This window comes from Protopterus annectens, chromosome 11.part0 (genome assembly GCF_019279795.1).
Source record: "Protopterus annectens isolate FY-2018-M chromosome 11.part0, PAN1.0, whole genome shotgun sequence".
Lineage (NCBI taxonomy): Eukaryota > Metazoa > Chordata > Ceratodontiformes > Protopteridae > Protopterus > Protopterus annectens.
In genome coordinates, this window is record NC_056745.1 from 1,126,686,856 (window position 1) to 1,126,710,563 (window position 23,708).

General features: G+C 43.0%; 1 protein-coding gene across 1 annotated transcript in view; it reads right to left on the reverse strand.

Annotated features, from left to right (window-relative positions):
* The window catches only part of MKRN1 (makorin ring finger protein 1), a 460,878-nt gene that overhangs the window by 163,205 nt on the left and 273,965 nt on the right, over positions 1 to 23,708 (reverse strand). The window contains exon 6 of the mRNA XM_044088483.1: positions 9,019 to 9,129. Within this exon, the coding sequence (XP_043944418.1) occupies positions 9,019 to 9,129 (111 nt within the window). The remainder of the gene's footprint in view (positions 1 to 9,018; positions 9,130 to 23,708) is intronic.

A 23,708-nucleotide genomic window follows, 5' to 3' on the forward strand; every position in this document is an offset into this window, starting at 1 on the left:
TATATATATATATATACACACACACATCTATACATACACATCTATACACACATATATATATATATATATATATATATGCTTCTAACACTGAGAAAATCTTATGCTTCTAACACTGAGAAAATCTTAAACTGAAGAAAATAATCTATTAAAACAAAAAATACTTCAATGGCAATAAGTCATGAAAAAGAGGCAATACACAAACAAATGGCTGTAAGTGCTTTCATTCCTTACACATTCTGGAACTTCATCAGAAAACAAAGTTTAAACAATGCAGAAGTTAAAAGCTAGAAGAAAGCAATAGAATATGGCACATGAGCATCAGCTCCACTCCCACAAAAGGAAATCTCATACAAGTTAGACATGGGAGGGGTAAATCCAATCTAAACAGTAATGCCATGAAATGAAATAGCTCACTAATCAAGTACGAACAAGATCTAAGGCTAAGGTACCATATTAAAATGTAAAGTAAAGCTCAAAGCAAAATGACATTCTAAAAAAGTCACACAGTACAAAGTCAACAGTAAACAGTCATGGTAACGAGTAGAACAGCAGTCAAACAGTATAACTTATGTAAAACAATCTTGCCACCGCAAGACACATTTTAAATTCAAACTGTCATTCAACCCAGGAAAACTGTCTGCTCCCATTTTAAGCTGCCACTTCACTTCTAAAGTTGCATAATCAATGAATAGTTCCACTAGTTCCAAAGCCAAGAAACTAATTTTAACAAAGCTTGTGCATGTAGTTGCATGGTATGCCAAGGCATTTCTAATGTCTCTGGCTCAAACAGCCCCAAAGTGTTCTTTCACCCTTTCTGAAAGCTTCCGGCAAGTTTTTCCAATATAAAAATAAAAAAGAGTTGCAAGTCTCGCAAACAGGTGCATACACTATATTTTTGCTATTACAATCAAAGTGTAAAGCAAAGGACACATTGTAACCATTATGTGGAAAAGTGTAACTATCCCCAATGACCATATATTGGCAGCAAATGCATCTGCCACAAGAAAACATCCCTTTAGGGTCAAGCAAATTACAAACAAAATCTTCAGAAAACGTTTTCAAATTTAAATCTGAGGGTGTTAACGTGAACAAAGGTGAACTGCCAAGAACAGCAGATAAATCATTTGCACTAGAAACATTGCTCCAATTTTTACAAATAATGTCCCTGATACCGCACATATCATGGCAAATAGGTATAGGAAAGCAGAGTGTCCTATCAGAAGACTACACAACTGTTTTAGCGGTAAAACCAAAACGTAACATCGGCTGTAACCTAGTATATCTAGCATTTAAAACGTCATTAACAACATTTTCAATCAGAGACTTGGGGTAGTGTTTCTGTAAAAACAAGGCAGTTAAAAAGTCACATTCAGTCTTAAACACTGTCATCACTGACCAGGCGAGAAAGCCTTTTGAACTGTCCTTTTAAAACATTCCTTTTCATAGAAGGGTGCTGACTGGTATAGTCCAAAAATTGTTCTTATACACTTCTTTTCTGTAAATGGAAGAGGCTAAACTAGCAGATTTGACAAAAGTTAAAAAGGGAATGCTATTATTGATAGACTGTATAAACATATCTAGCTGAGCCAGCACACCAGTCCACACAAAAAAACACGTCATCAATAAACCTATGATACAGTCTAGTAAGTTCAAATCCTGGAAGGTGCCTCAGTGTCTCCAATTCCCAGGTGGCAAGCACCAGATTAGCATAAGCTGGGGCCATTTTAGACCCCATAGCAACCCCTTTTACCTGTTAATAAAGTTTTCCATTAAAATGGAAAAAATTGTTACATAACACTGTGTCAATAAAGGCAAGCAAGCACATACTAGAAGATTGGTTTAAGGCAGCATATTTAAGTACAGTTTCACAAAATCTTTCCCTTCCTTATGGGGTATACTGGTGTACAGAAACACGATTTCAAGAGTCACAAAAATGCAATTAAGATCTAGATCCACTTGAAAGAACAGGTTCAGAAATGCCCAAGAGTCCCTTAAGTAAAAAGGGGTCTTTTGTACTATAGGATTGAGCAAACTGTCAACTAATTTAGCGACATTTTCAGTCTTGGTGCGTTTATTTGAAATATGGCGAAAAGGAGGGTTACTAGAATTCTTGCGTACCTTCGGTATCCCAAAACACTTACCTAGACAAGGGAGTCATAAATTGATCCTAAAGTAGTAGTCTTTTCTGGGCACCAGAAAAAATCTCGAGTAGAAACCTTGTCCCCTTTCCTCTTCTGGGACAGTTTGAATGGCTCTTATACTTGACAGAGAATTTGCTTTTGACCTCTGCCCACTGATTTAGGGGTATAACTGGACAAGCGTTTGTGGCTGTTAAATTGTGGAAGTGGAATCTGTATCCCTGGGAAACTATATTTAAAACCCATTTGTCCTGGGTAATGAGTTCCTAGTTTTTTGCCTGCAGAGCAATCTTTCCCCCTAAAGGAGCAGTCAGTGAGACGGTCTTGGAAGTTTTAAGGTTAAATCATTGAGACAGTTTACCATCGGGGGGGGGGGTCTTACTATCTTACTACTCCCTGCTTTTTAAGTGCGAGCCCCCCACTGCTTAGTCCTGTGCGTACCTTGGGACTAAAGCCTGAGTGTTCAGCTGGGTCTGGGTTTTGACTGAGAAAGCCTGGAAGAGGTAGGTAAGGACCAATACTTAAGATGGCCAATGCCTACTAAATCTTGGAGGCTGCACTTGCAGGAAATCTTTAACAGTTTGCATGGATTTAGCCTTTGTTGCCAAACAGGTGGTCCTGGTTTAAGGGAGCATCCAACAATTTAGCTTTAACATGCTCTGGCAAAGATTGCTCCTTAAGCCAAGCATGCCTTCTAAGTACAGACATAGTAACAGCAGCCCTGCAAGATGCCTCTAGTTTATCAAAACCACATTGCAAAGTATGTTTTCCAACTTGTTCAGCAGAATGCATTAAATCCTGTAAATCCTTAATTTCAGCACAGTCAGGAATCAACAATTTTCTGTATAAGCAATCCAATAATGTGCTGCTGATACTTTAACATAGGAAACTGGCAATTTAAGGCCCTAATGGCCAAGGTTGCCGAAGTGTATACCTTCTTACCCCATCTATCCAGTGCCCTGAAATCTCTATTAGAGGGGGTAGGATTTTTGGCAGTAGTAGCCTTTATGCCCTTGGGTCCCTGTGAAATGGTCTCAATGACTGCAGTAGGATTTGTAAAAAGGAACTTCAGAGTCAGGAACCCTGTAATATATATCTGGTTTTCTGGGAGCAGGTTGTAAGGAGTCAGGGGGCCAAGCTAGATCCCGTGAAGGCATCAACAATGTCCAGTACAGGGGGGATAGCTAAAGGCCTGTGTTGGGGCAGGAGTAAGAAATCCTTAAGCCTCTTTTTAGAGTCAGAGAAATCCTGGCTTTCTCATTGGAAATGCTCCCTAACAGTATGCAAAGTTTCACCAAAAGAGAAATTCTCTGGAGGGGAAGCAAAGGGAATAGAGTTATCTGCATCAGAATCCTCATAGGTAGACAAGGGTAAATCCTGGTCATCAGAAGAAACAAACTTCAGAGTCCTGATCTGAAGAATCATAGCCAAATTCAATCCTAGGTCTCAGAGGGGGAAGGTTGACTTCCCCTGATTAAAGTAATAAGGCTTTCAGCCATTCTTCTCATTAGTTTTTTAGGCATAGAGGCCTGACCATGCAGCCTGGGCATCGGTTTTCTAGGCATGAATCGAGTTTTAGGCCTTGAAGAAGAAGATAGCGTTGGTTTAATATGCAAGTCAGTAGGCCTGAATACACCCTCAAAAGCCAGTGCCTGCACAGCGGCTCTTGACCCATCCAAGGTAGAGAAATCTGCAGGTTTCACAGTTGAAGCATCTCGCAGCATACCGGACTCCAAAAGGGTCTCAGTAGAGTCCTGCAAATTTGAAGTAGCGGGTATCAGGGAGGAGCAAAAGCGCCTCACTGAGTACCAGCCAACTGGCAACTAGCTTAGGAGAAGCATACTTGGCAGCTTCGGACCTAGGCGGCCTGTCTGTCTTTATCTTTGTGTTTTTTCAGAATGTCGATAGTCGGGTGGCTTACCGAAGCCATATCTGGATAATTGAACAGAGTACCGAAATATTTAGAAGTGTAAATATACCGACGACGAATAGTTCATGTTTTAAATAAGGCAAAAAACATGACAGTGAGGTATGTAGTGGTCAGGGCCTAGGCAAGGAATACAGTACGAATGAATCTTTGAGGTATTTGCTTTCCACAAGAAATACTGTTATTGATTTGTACTGACATCGGTTAAGAGCAAGAAAAAGTTTCCCCAATGGGGTACTTGTCTTCAACTAAAGCCTTCCGTTCTGAAACTGGAAAAGGACTATTTCAGGAGTCGGCCGACCGGTACTTGCAACCTGCTTCTGCTTCGGTCACTGCATGGCAAGAAATGATAAAATGGCGTCAGCTGCACGCTTTATACCCCTGACTACCTGACATCATGGAAGATGAAATAGCAACCGATGCAGGCCCCAAGACTTCGTTGATCAGGCCGACTGAGAGCTACTGCAAGCAGATAACCCAAATGTGATGAGTGCAACAGTGAAACAAAGAACATCCTGTACAAGTCAAATGAAAAACAAACAAATCTGTTAGGGGGAAAAATATAAAAAACGTACAATAAGCCGGTTGCATAAGTGTGCACACCCTTAAACTAATACTTTGTTGAAGCACCTTTTGATTTAATTACAACATTCAGTCTTGTGTACACACAGGCCATCAATTAGAGAGACTCTAACCTCAAAAAGTTCAGCTGTCCTAGTAGGATTTTCCTGACATTTACTCAGTTGCCTGCTACAGCAAAAGCCATGGTTTGCAGACACCTTTCAACAATGGAAGCCCTTTGATGCATTGTAAGCTATCAGTCAGGAGAAGGGTACAAAAAATGCCCATAGCATTGATATACCACAGAACACAGTGAAGACCAACATCAACAAGGGAAGAAAATATGGGCCAACAGTGATGTTGCAAAGAACTGGATGTCCCTCCAAAATTGATGAAAAGACGAAATGAAAACTAGCCAAGGAGGCTGCCAAAAGACCTACAACAATGCTGAAGGAGCTACAGAAATTTCTGGCAACTACTGGTTGTGTACTACATGCTACAAATCTCCCATATTCTCCATGTCTGGGCTATGGGGTGGGGTTCCAAGATGGAAGCCTTTTCTTACACAAAAACATCCAGGCCTGGCTAAAATTTATATATCAAGTCTCCCAAAAGCATGTGGGAAAATGTGTTATGGTCTGACGAGACCAAGGTTAAACTTTTTGGTCACAATTCCAGAAGGTGCGTTTGGCACAAAAACTTTGCATCACCAAAAGAACACCATCCCCATGGTGAAGCATGTTGGTGGTATCATGCTTTGGGGTTGCTTTTCTTCATCTGAAACTGGGGCTTTAGTCAAAGTGGAGGGAATTATGAACAGTTCCAAATACCAGTTACTTTTGGCCCAAGACCTTCATCTGCTAGAAAGCTGAAGATGAAGAGGAATTTCACCTTTCAACATGACAATGACCCCAAGCATACATCCAAACCAACAAAAGAATGGCTTTGCCAGAAGAAAATTAAAGGTTTGGAATGGCTCAGCCAGAGCCTAGACCTAAATCCAATAGAAAATCTGTGGTGTGACCTAAAGAGGGCTGTGCACAAGAGATGTCCTTGCAATCTGACAGATTTGGAGTGCTTCTGCAAAGAAGAGTGGGCAAATATTGCCAAGTCAAGATGTGCCATGCGGACAGACTCATACTCAAGAAGACTGAACGCTGTTAATTAAATCAAAAGGTGATTCAACAAAGTATTACTTTAAAGGGTGTGCACAGTTATGCAACCACCTTATTGTACTTTAATATTTTTTCCCCCAACAGATTTGTTTTTCAATTGAATTGTACAGGTTATAAGTCACATTAAAGGTTGGAAAACTTTTGAAATTATTTATTGTGGTCTCCTTTTTTTTATATTCCATAACCCTGGCATTTTAAGAGGGGTGTGCAAACTTTTTATATCCACCATATGTGGGGTGCTAGGTGTTTTTTCTGAGCACTTTTGAGCTTCCTGAGGCATAGCTTTGACAAGCAGTCTAAACTATCTTTGTTTAGGAAGACTGCTTTTAAGTGCCTCAGCATACGTTAGCCTGTGTATGTTGTGCGCTATGTGAGGTTTCAACAGGACATGCACTTGAATGTGACAGTTTAGCTTCCTGTGTCATTATCCAAGTATACCTCTCACATACTGTGCCTGTATCTTTAAGAATTAAGTGGTTGCCAGTAAACACGATACAACTGCTACATTGTCTCAAGATGCCGATATCCACCCAAGCTGGCTACAGAAAATTTTGTTCTATCCTTTGAATGGGGAATTACAAGGAGTGGTGCATTGGGGTTAGAAGGCTATTACGGATGCTGGTGCACACTAACAAGGGTTCTTTACTGGGGCAGATTATGCTAAACAGTACCAAATCCTACTAACCTTAAACGTTTACACAGTAATGAATTTTATTACATTTGAGGGTATTACCATTCAGCACCCAACTAGCTGCTCTAAGCTGGCCAGCACACAGGGTATTTGTTCTATACTGCTGATTTACAGGGTACAGTTTTATGGACCGTTCTAACTGGGAAAATTTGCTTCTGTTTGCTACTATACATGGCACTGCCAACTCACCTAATGTGCAAATATACAGCAGCACAGAAAAAAAAAAAAAACAGAAAACTAATGAGCTCTCTTACCAATAAACTGACTATAAGTCAGTTTTGTGCATTTCCAAATTCTGACAGACCAGACAGTATGTAAAGGTTTACTCGAGCAATACTGGTTTGCTGGGTGGGCACTCGGCATTTATGGATCTTAGAGAAAACAATGGGTAGGATGAGTACATAAACAACTTGTACAACAGACAAAAGCAATGAAAGAGGAGAGGGAGGGACTTTGGAAATCAGATTGTCATAAGGGGTACATGCTAAAGACAGCTTTTTAAAACCAGCACACCACAGCAGAATGGTGGGAGGGTTGGGAAATGTTATAGAAACAAGCAGGCTAGCTACAGAGGCATCCAATGAAATAGAGGCAATACTGGGGGGCTTTCAAAAACGTTAGCTCAATATGCTAGTAGGGGATGGAGCACACACAGAATGAAACTTTAAACGGGTAAATGATAAACAGAATAAAAGCAATGAAGCACAAACTGAAGCAGAGACAGTTCTCCCACTACTGAACTTCTATTACAGTTCAAAGCACCAGACTATGCAGAAATTTACCAGTAAATTTATGGAAAAAATGCAATAATAAATGATTAAGACTCATCTAAAAACTATACATAGTCCTGCCACAACTTTACAACAATATAGCTCACCAGGGTTTAAAATACAAACTAAATGTTATGCTACAAATTAGCTTTGCCTTTCAGTCTGCCTTTAACTGTCAAATGCAGGATTGTGCCCTAACTTGATTCTGTTTTAAGTTTCCGCATTGTAAAAAACCGCAGCAGCATTTTGAACTTTAAGCAGTTGCTCACTTTCTTACTCTAGCAAGTGTATACTTCTAGTCATAAAGGCTACAGCTGTAGATGACTACCAGCACCATTTTCAGGGCTTTCTGGACCGAGCAGAAGCAATTCTGTTCCCTGGTAAGTTAATGTATCCCACCCTGGAATGGTCCAGGCAGAATCCCAACAAAGGGAACCCTAAAACTGCCACTCCAAGTAGGAGGGTGCCTGATCAGGTGGTAGACAGAGAAGGTGAGAAAAGGTTAACCTAAGTACCCACTGAAACTCCACAAATGTTCAAGTGATAGAGGGATGAAAGGATGATGGTACTGCAAAAAAATTACTTTAGCATCTACAAATTTTATGTTCCTAACAAGTGCACTATGTTTTTCATACTTCAGTGCTGCACAGGAAGCCACTGTTTTCAGATCTGAATACAGGAAGCCAACCATGCCATGATCCCCTGAAAAGGAGCTCCTCACCTTGATCCCTACCCACCCCAATACAAAAAATTTGGGAACTCTATAGTCAGGTTAGTTTATTTACTTGCACACAAATTAAATTACTTCACCTCTTTTATTCAATACTGATACTTCTCAAATGCTACCTTGCCTGCGCTCAGTACCTTGTACTAATCCCACGTGTAGTAGTAGCATTCTCTCTCCCTACATATTCCCCTTCAATTCCGGCCACCTCTGCATTTCTCCAACACGTTACCCTCTTCCTTTCTGTTTTACAAATATTGGCATATCCTTGATTCAGTTACAACAAACTGGAATCTCATTACAACAGAGTGCCCCTCCAGGTGTTTCTGCAGTTAACTCCTACTGATACCTCCTAAGTGTCAAATACTGCTTGCTCATATTTGCATTATGAATTCCAAACAATGCTACATACAAGGTATCAGATTATTTCATTTTAAAACATACAGGATGTAAAACAATTTTATTAATATTGGACATCTGTCTAATGCAGCTAAAGAGATATTGAATATTTGTATACTATTTCTATTGTAATAATTTTTATATTTCTCTAAACATTTAGACATTCAGGTAACACAGAACTGCATAGCCCCATACGAAAGCTTACAGCTGTATGAAGAAAATTCTGCTAGCAGTATGTGACTTGCTTGAATAGTTAGAGATCATAAGCTGCTTATACATTACAAAATTTATATTTACTGCCTTTCTTAACTTATAAAAATCCATTTTAAAGCATCAAGCTGAATGCATGCCATAAATGTAAAGACTAATTTATCCTGAATGGTTTGCCATTTAGTTTTCTAGTAACATTTACAGAGATATGAATATTTGAACTTTAAGGTAGTAACCATTTTTTTTTTAAAAGGCTCAAACCACACCCACCGGTAGTTAGAGAGAGCTGTAATGAAGGGAATCGTTAAAATGGGTAAATTCAGCCTTTTGTTTTAATATAAAGCATAGAAATGCAAGAATTAAGTATTCATTGCCCACTTTACAAATGCTATAAATCACATATCTAGAAGTAAACAGCAGTACCTCATTGCTTCTTTGTACTTCATAATTAGTTTCTGTTTTTCTTCCTTATCTTCCACCCAGTATTCACTTGGAATGACAAAATTTGATGTAATTCTGCACTCTGGGCATGACCTGTTCAGTTAAAGAAAAAAAAAAAGCAGTTAGAAAAGAAATGTTTTACAAAGTATAAAAGACACCATGATCTCTCATCTATCCTACAAATACAAGGGATAAAATAAGAAGTTATGTACTCACCATAATGTTAGATATATGTAGTCAATCTTGCCTTACATTCTTACCCGTGGGTTCGGAGCCGAACCTTGGCTCCGACTCGATCATACTCTAGCTCGAAGTCTTCAATTGGCTCATGGCTAAGAGGTATCCCATCGTGCAACAGGTCTATTCCCCAGATCTTGTTTGCTGCAAGCTCACAAACTGAGAACAACCACCCCAACAGAAAGGACTACTGACACCTAGATACAATACCTCCAGGTCCTCCAGGAGGGTGAAGGAGGGAGGGTTAGTAAGAATGTAAGGCGAGATAGACTACATATTGAACGTTATGGTGAGTATATAACTTCTTGATGTTATGTAGTCTAATCTTGCCTTCATTCTTACCCGTGGGACAGTGTCCCTAGCACCTTGACCTTGGGTGGCTCAGTGAAAAATATTCTTTAGCACCGTGGAACCAAATGAAGATCTGCTTCTAGAGACCAGATCTAATTTGTAGTGACTAATAAAAGGTATGAGGCGAAGCCCATGTTGCTGCAGCACAAATATCATCCATAGACATCCTAGCCTGAAACGCAGTTGTGGTAGCCACAGATCGTGTAGAATGAGCCTTCACTTTAAAGGGTAATTCTTTGCCACTGGAAGCATAAATAAATGAGATGAAATTGGAGATCCAGCGAGACAAGGTTACCTTAGAAACCGGAACCCCAAGTCTAGTGTCTGAAAGAGACAAACATTTGATCTGATTTCCAGAAACCTTTTGTCCTATGTAAATAGAAACACAATTGTCTGAACATCCAGCTGATGAAACTTAAATTCCGCCTTGTTGAAGAATTCAGGAAAAAACACAGGCAACTCAATGGATTGGTCGATATTGACAACAGAGGCAACCTTTGGAACAAAAGAAGGGTTGGTTCTTAACGAGACCCTATCTTTGTGGAACACCAAATAAGGTGACCTAATCGATAATGCTTGAGTTCAGAAAACCGCCTAGCTGAAGTTATGGCTACCAAGAATACGGTCTTCCATGACAAGAATTTAATGTCACACGTAGCTGTAGGCTCAAAAGGGAGTTGAGGTGAGCTTCTGTAGTACAACACTGAGGTCTCATGGCATCAGTGGATCAAAGACTGGAGATCGGAGTAACAATGTCCCTCTCATAAAAGCCCTACAAAGCCTATGAGCCATTAGGTTGGGCTCATTAGCAATGTGAAAGGTAAGAATTGCTGCCAATTGCACTTTAATGGTTGTTGCAGCTGAACCCTGACTAAACAGTTGAGAAAAATTCCAATATTGCCGAAATAGGCGCTGTATAAGGATCAATATATGTCTCTCTCTCAGGCCCAAATAGAAAATCTCTTCCACTTACTGGAATAAATCTTCCTGGTAGAAGGCTTGTGGGAAGATAATAGAATTATGGACCACTTCCAGGGAAAAATCATGAAGCCTGACTAAGGATGGAACTGGAGCAGCCAAGCTGTCAACCTAAGGGTCTGGATGGAGGGATGGAACCGTCCTGACATGAGTTGGCAGATCTGGAACTGGATCCAGAAACTAGGGCTTGTCCATTAGATAGGGTTGAAGGAAGGGAAACCAAATCTGACTAGGCCAGTGTGAGGAAATGAGGATCATTTTGCTCCCCAAAGACTGTGCTTTCTGAATGACCTTTGATATCAGAGGTAACGGTGGAAAGGCGTAGAGAAGACCGGAGGGGCCAATCGTGCGCCAGAGCGTCCCCGGGTGTCTTCCCCTCCGGGGGGATAAGGATGAAGTAGCTGCTGCATTTAGCATTGAGGAGGCTGGGAAATAGATCGCAGCAAGGCTAACCCCATCTGTGGAATCTCTTCTGCAAAATAATTGTTCAGGGACCACTCGTGGGGCATTAGGATAGCTCTGCTCAGCCTGTCAGCAATCACGTTTGACTTTCCCGGTATATGTGTTGCAACTAAAAACGTTGGGAAGATACCACCCACTGCCAAACTCAAAGTACCTCTCTGCAAAGGGGGTATGATTTGGTTCCTCCCTGTTTGTTCAGGTACCACACCACCAACATGTTGTCCGAGTGGACTGCAATTGTCCCTAGAGGGGAGAGAGCTCTGAAGTGCTTGCAATGCTAATAGCACTGCTCTTATCTCCAAGACATTGATATGCAAATGGGTCTCGTGATCCTGCCATGTGCCTTGGACAGTCCTGCCAAGATAATGCCCCCCCACCCGATCTGAGAGGCATCCGTGGTCACCATGGCAACTGGAGAAGATGGGACAAAGTGCTTGCCCAAGTTGAGATTGCTGGCCTGAAGCCACCAGCGTAGATCCCACTTGCACGTGTCCGTAATCAGAATAAAATGGGAGAGTGGGAGATGCTGCAGTGACCATTGGGCGAAAAGCAGCCACTGAAGAACCCTTGTGTAGTCTGGCAAGCGGAACTAGCATGATCGTGGCAGCCATGGTCCCTAATAACTTGAGGACCACTTTTGCCCTGACCTTGCTCAATGGTAGTAAGGCGTAGACCTGAGTTAAGAGCCTGAATTTGCTCTTCTGGTAAGAAGGCCCTCGTGAACACCATAACTAGTTCGGCGTCGATAAAAGCGACACTGCAACAGCAACAAGGCAGATTTTTTCCAACTTACAGTAATTCCTAACCGTTGGCACAGTGTAATGGTGGTGTCCCTGGTCTGTAACAGTAGATGCCTAGTGGTGGCAGAAGGGAGCCAGTTGTCCAGGTACGGAAACACTTGGAATCCCTGACGTCTCAAGTGAGCCGTTACCACTGCCATGAATTTGAATACCCTGGCGGCTGTGGTGAGACCAAAGTGCAGAGCGCGAAACTGAAAATTACTGGCTCCCCGCTGGAAACCTAAATGACTTCTCGATGTCCTGTCCATCTTGATATGGTAGTAAGCATCTTTGAGGTCGATGGAGCACATCCACACATCTTTCCCTAACAGAGGGAGTATTGACTGTAAGGTGACCATGCGGTACTTGGACTTTTACACATGAAGGTTCAATCGGCTGATGGGTTTCAGGTCCCCTGTTCTTTTCGGCACCAAAAAGAATCAGGAGTAAGTCCCTAATCCTACTTGGTCTGCGGGGACAGGCTGGATGGATCCCTTTGAAAGCAACTTTTTTTATTTCTAAAGTTGCGGAATCCTTGTGACTGGGTGGAACATCTGGGATTCTCTTGGATGGCGGGGGAGGAGAAGAGAAGGGGATATGATAACCTCTGGAAATTATCTTTAATACCCACTCGTCTTGGGTGACTTCTTGCCAGGCTTCTAGGTATAAAGAAATGCAACTCCCGACCGGCTCCAGAGATGCACAATTTGGCCTCCCTTCAGGAGCGCTGGTAGGGAGAACCACGAAAGGAATCACATTCTCCCTGGTTACGTGGGCCTCCTCTGCCTCTAGGGCAGCATCTACCTGAATTTCCACCCCCCTCACCTGCCTCCGGAGGGGGAATATCATCCACACTGTCCCCTTTAGAGTTAACAGGCTGGGATGCAGTAGGAAAGCTCTGCTCAGAATCTAAAAGGTCCACACTGAGGCAGCAGCAATGGTTATAAACTTCCCAAGCTCAGTAGGAGGGAGACTCAATGCAACATGGACCAGAGTGGAAATATTAATATAATTCTTGGCTTCTCCATCTTCTGCCAATATCCTGTGGATAAGGGTATAAGAGAAAGCATTAAAAAAAGACCTAGCTATCTTAAAGAATTATCTGCCATCAAGGCTCCAGGAGCTGGGTTCTAGATGCAAAACGTAAGAGTTGTTTGAAGCAGAAAAGTCTACTAATTGCAAGGAAGCCTGATTTAATGGCCATTAAGATGGGTCTGTTCAAGTCCTACAGAGTTTGTATGCTAAAGGATTCTCTTGTGATGAGATACAAAATGCCCAGAGGGTGACTGCATACATGACTGTGGCTCTGTACAGAGATATGCAGTGTTACCCACTTCCAAATAGGTTTCGGGGGTCTTGAGGATAGAATAACTATTTTCTGCACTGTTTACTATCAAAAGGGTGATCGGACTTTGGACTTGAGTAACTCGAACACCCAATTTGACATTAGAAATTAACTAACACAAAAATGTTGAAATGCACAACAGCAAATGCACTCTAGCATTAGCTATTGTGAATTTCAGTATTTTAATGCAGATTGCACTATAGTGGAGATCAGGAAATGTACCCTTTCCCTCACTGTAGTGCGATCTCGGAGTTTGTACACAAGTAGAAGGGGGTGTGAGAGGTGCAGGAGGCTTGCACCCTACAAAAATGTTTGTTTGCTGTGTTTTGCAGTATACTATATGCGGAAGTGTGGACAATGTTCGAACAAAATCGAATTAGACATTCTTCATATCCACATTTGATTCTTCATATCCACATTTGATATGTAGTAGATCTTACTTTCGCTCATTTGGTTCGGAACTGCAATAACTTTCACAAGGTGCAATCGAACATATGATCGTAAACTTTTATGCACAGACTGTTCTTGAAGCCTTTGTCCCAGACAGAGCCATGTGTGCCCCCCCCAGGCTTTATCACAGGAGTCCATGGTCTAAGTCTGGTGTCAATATCACTCTCTAATCGACCTTACCAGTCAATCAGTAAAACAGCTCACTGTACCTATTCAGGCATGTCCAAAGGGCAGTTTCAGGTGTACTCTCCGGTCCAATTGGCGAGTCTGGGCATTTTGAGGCAATGCTACAACTGCTTCATGTACACAGACAACCCTCTCCTCCTACCACCAACACTAACACATGCAAGAGCTGCAATTACACAGCCAAACTGGAGGCTAAGCTCTCTCAACCCAAGACTAGATTAGACAAGACAGTCAAGAGGAGAAGGGAATTACTTGCATCACAACACCAGTCTCACATAGACCCATGAAACCAGCACTGGCAAAAAACACACAAATACACAAAAACATACTCGGATGCTCTAAATAAAATCTGCAAAAGCAACATAACAGAGACCTCCAAAGCAGACATCCAAGTAACCTCCACCCCTTAACACAAACCATGAAACACTTCACAAAACCAGTGTGCCACACAATCACAGCCCTTAAGGGAAAATAACATACCCAACACACTAGCAATAGGTGACTATACAGTCAGGCACACTGATGGCCCACTCACTAGGCTGCACAAGGAGAAGGTTACTATTAGCTGCCTGTCGGGTGCCAGGATCCGCCACATAACATGCACTCAGGTCACTCCAGAAAAAGTACACATACGACTGTCATTGTCCATGTTGGTGTGAATGACCTGAGCAGTACCTCCCTGGACTACATGAAGACATGGAAGAGCTCTCTGATCACATAGCCCAGGCCGGAATGACTGAGAAGAATCCTGCCCTCATCAAGAATGATACCATGGTATAAAGAAAAAAATTATAAATTTCAATAAATGGCTAAGCTTCTGGTGTCAAAGGGGATCCAGTGTCTGTCAGCCTGGGATGACATGCTCGACAAGCCATGCTGCTTCACTAGAGACTGCTTGCACCCGTCACCCTTAGGCTTTTGAATACTGACCAAGGCTCTTGCCACCCCCATAGAGCCATTTGTAGGCAAGGCTCAAAAGACAAACCCACTGCCGTAAACAGCACAAGTAACAAAAAACTGAGGGTAATGCAATGCTACTCAATGCCAGAAGTCTAAACCTCAAAATGCATGCACTCGAGGCACTCCTCAGTATGGAGAAAATCAATATATGTGCAGTAACAGAAACCTAGTTTAAGGCTCCAGAGAGCACCCCAGCACTACCAGGCTACAACTTGTACCATACATTTTGGCCACAAAACCCGGACCGAAAACAAAAGGTAGGGAAGTATCCATATTCATCAAGGATACCCACACTTCCAGGTTAGTGGCACAGCACGATGCTTCAGAGATCATCCACGTGCAACTAACGGGCAGAACTGCAATTCAAATTGTAGCTTGCTACAAATCACCCATGTTACAGAACCCCCAGTCAACATTTCTGGAAACAAAAGTCCTACCAAACACCCTGATATTGGGGAGATTTCAATTAACCAAACATTAACTGGGAGAACTACTCAAGTACCAACTCCCTTGCCCAACATTTCCTAGAATTTATAAACTCAAACTCCGTGAATTAACTGGTCAACACCCCCACCAGAGGCGCCAACATATTGGACCTGGTCATCACCAACATGGGCGGCCGGTGTTCCACACCAGAGGTCAACCCTACGCTGGTTAGATCAGACCATAAACTAATCACTCTGGATATCCACATTCCGACCACACCCCCCATCAAAGAAACCACCATGAAAAACTTTTCAAAAGCAAGCTTCACGTTACTCAAGACTGAAGTGGAAAGTTTCAAATCCCCCATGCTAAAGGGCAACACTGCCCAAGCTGCAAAATCCTTTACTAATGCACTCTATGGGCACCTACAAGAATGCATGGATCACGCTATCCCAAGCAAAACCAAGACTCACTCCTCCAAGAAAAGGAAACCAGTCTGGTGGACCCCTGTCAACCAAGCTATACAATAGGAGGAGGAAACTAGTACAGAAAAGAGTAAAATCCCAAGAGGGGAAGACATCCCTGATCAGTATCAGAAAGAAACTATTATCCCTCATAAAATCATCCAAGGCTAGCTTCAAAAGAAAAATTCCCCAAGGACTCCAAAGATAACCACAAGGCATTCTTTAGCTATGTCAGGAATCTAAGTGACAATTCCTAGATCTGCTCAGAGTTGGTGCAGAATGGCACAAAATACACTGAACAGACCGATTTCACCAACATCCTGGCACAGGTTCAGTGCAAACTTCACCCCCCTTTCACCCCCAAAAGGACCCATAACCATACCAGAAAAATGTGGTGCCCCTGAAATCACAGACACTCAGGTTAAAACAGCCCTCTCCAAAGCCAAAAACACAGCATCAATGGGAATGGACGATGTTCCAGGCTGCGTCGTACATGAGCTCAAAGATGAACTAACTCCTCACCTAAACACTGTTCAAACTCAGCCTCTCCACAAGCTACGTGCCCATAGTGGCGCACTGCCAACAGTTATTCCGCTCCACAAAGGTGGAGCCACAACAGACCCCAGGAACCATCAGCCTATAAGCCTGACTAGCTTGGTCTGCAAGGCTATGGAGCACATCATCACGGATCTCATTAACAGAGACATTGGGATCCTCCAAACACTGGACCCTACCCAGTTCGGCTTTAAGGGTAGATTGTGCCTCCTAAACCTGGTGGACTTCTTTGAGACAGTTACCAAGGTTATAGACGAGGGAAAGGTGGTCCACACAGCCTAGCTAGACCTCGCAAAGGCCTTTGACACCATTCCCCATTATGGTATTATAGACAAGCTCACCAGCCTGGAGCATAAACCCCCTACGTCACGACATGGGTTACCAACTGGAGCTGCGGGAGTTAAGTCGGACTGTAAACCGGTTACAAGTGGCGTTCACCAGGGCTCAGTCCTAGGACCCCTCCTGTTCGGCATATACTTCTCAGAGGTAAAGGCAAGCACAGGAGGACTATGGCTCACTAAGTTCGCAGACTGCAAACTAGGTGCTATAACGGACTCTCCGGCTGACACAGACATCCCCCAAAAGGGTCTCGCTGAGACAGATACTTGGTGTCAAAACCATGGCCTCAAGCTAAATGCCAAAAAGTGCATGGTTATCCCCTTTGGAAAAAACAAATTACCACATAGATGGTAGTACCCTAAATACGGAAGACGAAATAAGGGATCTGGGGACCCAAGTACATAGCAATCTCTCCTTTGACAATCACATTGCCAAAGTGGTTAGAAAATCCTTCTATGTGGCCCACCTAATCAAAAAAGGGTTTGCATCCGGATCAAAAGAGGTACTTGTGCCCTTCTACACATCACTCATCAGACCCATCATAGAGTACAACACCCCATTTGGGATGCACCTTACAAGACACCTGCAACAGCTGGAAAGACCACAGAAGTACCTCACCAACAGGATCACTGGCCTCAGACGCCCTATGCAGCTCAACTGAAGAAACTCCAGCTGTACTCGGTTGCATACCGCCTATTGAAGAGGTGATCTCTGCCTGACATACAAGGTCATGTCCATCCCAGAATTGATGGACATGCTCCACCTAAAGAAAACCATATCCCCTCTAGCCACATGCTCTAGGGATCAAACCTCACCACAACAATAAATAAGACGTGCTGAAGGGATAGATTCCTGTCCCAGAGACTTCCCATGCTCTGGAACAACATTCCAATCTATATTAGGCAGAGCTCCTCACTAACACTCTTCAAGAGAAACCTTGACGAGTGGATGGGAAACAGGAAGTTTACCACAGGGATCACTTCAGTGGGTCTGCTGGACAGAGGCACAGGGAACTAATCTAAGGGGGTGGCGAAAGCAAACACATTCTGGCTAGGCTTATAAATGCCTTTGGGCAGATAGCCTAGTACCTACCTATGAAAAGTACCACTAGCATAAACTGCACTTGTCTTAACACATCATGAGCTACATTTGTCTTACCCACTAGGGGTTGTACTTTCCATAAGCAGGATGTTATGTGGGTGGAACAATGCAGAGGCAGAGCATTTTTACACCATTTGATGTCCTTCTATATCAGTGCAGTATTCTTTACTATAGGGATATCCCACCCAGGGCAGCCCAACATTTGACCATTATACTAAAGCTTTATGATCTTGTATGTGTTGTATATAACGCATGCCTTACATCAAGTGCAGGGAGCATACAAGTGTGATGTATGGACTCGCTTACCCAGAACTTCTTTGCCTCCAAACCGAACACCATTATTGTTCATTAGTCTAAACGCCTTGTCACTGTACTGAATACTTAATCAGATTAAGTGCCCCACTGGTGGGTTTTTTTCTTTGGTCTTGTATTTTACTTGGCTTATATCGAGTTCAGGTCATCCGAGTATGGAAAATGTCAGTAACAGGAGGCATACTCCTCCTAAGGATCATGGTGTCTTGTTTGGGTGCTTCCCATGATCGTACCTCATAGTATCTGTAAGGCATTTGTGCCCAAGGCAATCACAAAGTGTCTTCTCCAGTCATTCATCTTAAAAACTAGCAGCTTAAACAGAGCATGGTAACATGGAAGAATCCATTAACCTCTAGATACTCTGACCAAGTAAGAAGGTCAAGAAGCCAAAAATAATTTAACCACATCCAAACAACGTAGGTGGGAAACACAGAAGGAACACAGGTCTTAGTTCTACGCATAAACAAGACCTCTTCAGAATGCATTCTGAAGTAGTTGTGTTGATACATACAGACGAACATTTTCAGCTGTGGGCATACCTCTCAAGTGTACAGATTTTTTGCAGAATGTCCAGATCTTTGCTTCATATTTTTGATCCATTTTTCATAAAATTGTGGGTTTCTGGCAAATTAGTGGCAAATCATTAAAGATTGAAGTTAGAAAATAATGGCAGAAATTGAGTGTCAGACTTCATACCCTCTAGAATATTTGTGCTAATGTATAACCCTGTTACTCTAACAACTTTCTAAGTTTGTAAGAGCAATATTTAAAAAGTGCCCCTAGATTTATGGCTTTGTCCAGAATTATTGCTCCAAGAGGTCAAGAGGTTTGACTGTGTGCCTTCCATTTTCCCACCTACGTTGTTTGGAAGATGATCAAGAATTCCTGGCCAGATTCTTTAACTATTCAGACTCCACCTCACATCCCTCTAGAAGTGGGCAAGTTGAGAAATTAAATGCAGTCCTCCCTCAGTGTCCAAGAAGGATTCTGCAAATAATGGTCAGGGAGGAGGTTCTGGGTACTCTTACTGAATCTAGCCAGGGGGACAAAACCTCCAGTATCTGTTAGTGCTGACATCCCGTCCAAGAAAAGAAAGCAAGTTTCCGTCCATCCTAAGGATCCTCAAAGGGAATGCCAAGACTTTACTCAGGGCTGGTTTTCTGTCTTGATGGTCCTGAAACCTCCTCAAGGGGTTTCAGTGCCTGCTCCTCCTTGGACTTCTTGAAAATGACCTAGGGAACTGGATTTCTGGAGTTAGAGCCTGATGAGGGGTCCTTGTCCTATTCTTCACATATGCCTTCATCTTTGACTTATGATTTTGATGAGTTTATTAGCCCACAGTCTCCTTTTGAGGAATTGTCCTTTGGGGACACCATTGCTAGGATGATGGACTATTTTAAAATGGATTCTTCTCAAGTGTCAAATATTCAGAAGAGATACTATTTGTTTCAGTTGGATACTCCTAAACTATCTGCAGTTCCCTCCATTGTTGGCTGCCTTGTTAAACATTTTCATTGCTGCTTCCAAGTACCCCGATTCTCAGATTCCTGCTCCTAAGAAACCGTATATGTTCTGTAAGGTCCCTGAGGATTGAAAGCTTTTGTGTGTGTCCTTCTACTGATCCTACTGTGGTGGTGTTCTTTTCTGACCAACCTTCCAAGTTCTTCCCTCTTCCAAATGTCTGCCTTCTAATAAGGCCTGTAGGGCAAAGGACAGGTTTGGTAAAAAGGTTTACACTGCTTCTACTTTGGCCTTTAGGGTTATTGATTACCAGACCCACATGATCAGGTATGCTATGGCCTTGACTGTTCAGGCTTGTTAGGTTACTCGAGTTCCATGATTGTGAAAGGCAAATCTTCTGCCTCATCTATTTTGGGTTCTACTTCTCAAGTGGTTAACCACTATCAAGTGTAGCTATGCTGCTGCCTCTTCCAGGGCTGCAGCTTTTAGGTCTGTCATGAGGCATTATTCTTGGCTTCATCTCCAGTCTTTGCCAGAGAACATTAAGGCCAAGATGTTGGATGCTCCTTTGGATAATAAACATCTTTTTGTGACTGCTGCTACTGATCTGCCTGTTCTGACAATCTGCCCCCTCTCCTTCTCTTAAGACCAGGTGCCTTTACCCCTTCAGCACTTCCAAATTGGCTTAGTCACTTCAGACTCTCTGGTTCCCTTCCATCATCTGTCAGGGTTACTTCATGGAAAAGGAAGTCCCCCCCCCTTTTTCAGGGATTCCTCAACCTCTTCTAGAACTTCCTCCTTTCCCCACAAGGTCCTAGGGTCCTTGCTGAACTAAGGAACCATTCAACCCTGTCCCCCTTTCCATGTGTGAAAGAGCTTTCATTCCAGAAGTTCCTGGTTCCTTGAAAGGAGGGCACTTTGACACCTATTTTGGATCTCTCCCTGCTTAACACCTTTCTCAAGGCCCTCTCTTTTTGGATGCTTACTCTTCAAACCCAGTTTCTTTTACTACCCCAGGCTATTCTAGTGTCTTTGGATCTGAAGGATGCTCGCCTTCTATTCCCTATTCACCCTCTTTTCAAGAAGTTTTTATATTTCTGCTTCATTTAATTTTCAGTTCTCTGCTTTGCCCTTTGTCCTCTACTGCTCCAGGGGTATTGACAATTACCTTTTATGTCCTGTGATTGCTTTGTGCAGGCTCCAAGGCATTCAAATTTCTCCCTATCAAGATAACCTGTTGCCTCAGCACCTTCTGTCAGTCACCTGTTACATGATCTGGAGTTCACCATCTCTCTTCAAAGTCTGGGGTTCACCATCAACTTCCAAAAGTCAGTCCTGATTCCTACTCGGGATCGTGTGCATCTGGGATGCAGGATTCAAACAGTGCCAATGCTGGTCTCTTCCACCTCCAAAAGTTTTGCCAGTAACAGCCTTTCAGTCTCCTCTTACAGCCAGAGGGTTTCTTCAGGTCCTGGGATTCATGTATTATTTCAACTATCCCTCTTGACAGACTGCATATGCAGAAGATTCAGTAGTACCTAAAGTCAGTTCGGCTGCCACAATGCCACCCTCTGAATTTCAATATACCTCCCCTCCCTTGTCTAAATAAGGGATCCAAGTGATGGATTCAGTTTGCTCTCAACCCAGGCCTGCCCTTTCAGCCTTCAGTCTCTCTTTAAAAGAGCTGTTCACAGATACTTCAGACAAGGGGTGGGGGACTTCATGTTGTCACCTGAAAGTCCAAGGTCTCTGCCCCCCCCCCCAATCAGAAGTCAAACCATATCAAAAAGATGACCGCATGGATTCTGGCCCGTCAATCTTCTCAGACCATGTTGTCTCCAAGCCTCTTGAATGTGTACAAACATTACAATGATGTGGTACAACAGGGAGGTACAAAATCTTACCTCCTGTGCAGGACGGGTCTTCAGGCTTGGGAGATGGCTCTCCGTTAACTCATTCAGGCAGTATGCCTTTCAGAGCACAAACTAGTGGTACTCTGAGCAGGTCCAAAATACAGGCTCAAAAATGGCTGCTTCACAGAGATGTGTTTCTGGGCACTGTTCATTGGTGGTGTATTACTCGAGTAGATATTTCTTCCTCCACTCTGGACAGGTAGCTACCTATTTTCTTTCTCAGAGTGCCATGCATTCTAGGGTGGAAGATGGACACCCTTTCTTTTCCTTGGAAGGGGATGTTTAATTATTTCCCTCCTCCTTCTAAATGTCATTCAGAAGATTCAGCTGGACTCCCCAAAAATCTTGTTAGCAACTCCCTTTTGGCAAAGACAGCACTGGTTATCCCACTTAATGCATCTGGTCAGGGGCAATGTCTGCTAGTTACCTCACCGGTTGGACCTCCTCACACAGAAGGGGTCTCATGCATCCTTACTTGACCACTCTTCAAATGACACTGTGCGTGGCTGGGTTTTGATCCCTTTTCAAGCACCTCTTTTCTGAGGATGTACTCAGGGATTTATAGGAGGCAAAGAAAAGTACAGTTTTGTACCTACCATAAATGTAGATGTCCGAGAGGAATGCATCTGCAGTCTTTACAAATGGGTTGTCCTGTCGTCAGGCAGCCCTTCGGTCGGCCGGATTCCAAAATCTGGGTCTGGCTTCGGCTGGTGTCGCACTTCACCCGACGTCATTGTGGCAGTTATTCGGGTATAAAGGCATCAGCCAACGCCATTTTCCTCAGTGTTTCTTGCCCCAGATGCCAGGTGCCCTCTTGGATGGCTAAATTTGGATAAATGCCAAAGTTTCCAAATAGTAGAGAGCAAACATAAAATTAGCATGTATGTACATATATACAAACAAATACACCATAATAGATCCCCCCCCAAGCTAGCTGAAGATTGGCAAATACCCTAGGAGTACCTCAGAGGGGAAGGAGGGTGGGTAATCCTGACTGCAGATGCATTCCTCTCGGACATCTACATTTATGGTAGGTACAAAACTGTACTATGTCCTTCAAGGATGCATCTGCAGTCTTTACAAATGGGTAGAATACCATAGCTAAACTAGGGGAGGAGGAAATGAGAAAAGATTATGGTGTAGTTAGGATCCCTTGCAAAACAGCAGTGGCAAAACCAGCACGGGATCTAGAGTATAGAGGTAAGTTATAATGCTTGGCAAATGTATGCACGGAGGTCCAAGTAGCAGCCTCTATAATGTCTTTGGTAGCCACTCCTCGTAAGAAAGCTGTGGTAGTGGCTGTAGCCCTTGTGGAGTGAGGCCTGATGTTCTCTGGAGTTTTCTTTCCATGGTAGGAGTAACAAAATCTAATGCAATTTCCTATCCATTTGGAGATTGTCTGTTTAGAAATTGGTTTTCCTTCCTTTCCTGTTGCATATGCTACCAGAAGCTGGTCAGTTTTTCTATTGTTTTTTGTCCTGTCCAGGTAGTAGCGTAATTGTCTGTGTACATCCAAGGAATGTAAGAGCCTTTCTCCCCTGTTCTGTGGGTTGGGGAAGAATGTAGGAAGGTGGATAGCCTGATTTAAAGATACTCTGGATACCACCTTAGGCATAAATGTAGGATTTGTTCTCATGGACACTATCTTGATGGAAGATCAGGAAGGGTTGTACTGCCATTAATGCCTGTAGTTCAGAGACCCTTCTTGCTGAAGTTATTGCCAGCAGGAAAGCAGTCTTCCAGGATAAGTATTGTAATTCTGCTGTTGCTGCTGGTTCGAAAGGAGGAGGAGTCAGTTTTTCTAGCACAAAGTTCAAGTCCCATGCTAGCAATGGAGGTTTCCTGGGAGGTTTTACATTTTTAATTCCTCTCAGAAACTGTCTGAGCAGAGGATGCGAGAAGACAGGAGGATCCAAGCTGTATTCTGCTGAAATAGCTGATGCATGTATCTTGATGGAAGAGTAGGACAGGCCTGTATGGAAGAGCTCCGCCAAGTACTCCAGGATGTTGGCTATGTTCACCAGTGTCACATCTTGCCCCTTTGCAGTACTCCAGATGAGATATCTTTTCCATTTTGCTGCATAATTCTTTCGTGTTGAAGGTCTACGAGCCTCCAGGATTATGTCTTTAACCCTTTGGGATAAATTTGGGTTAATTGCTGTTATGTAATGCTCCAGGCAGTTAGCTGCAGAGTTTTTAGGTTTGGATGCAGGATGTTGTAGTTGTTCTGTGTTAGCAGTAATGGGATCAGGGGCAGTGTCCATATTTGTTCCCGGGACATGCTCCTCAGCAGTGGATACCAATGTTGTCTTGGCCAGTCTGGGGCTATCAGAATGACCCTCGGACGTTCCTC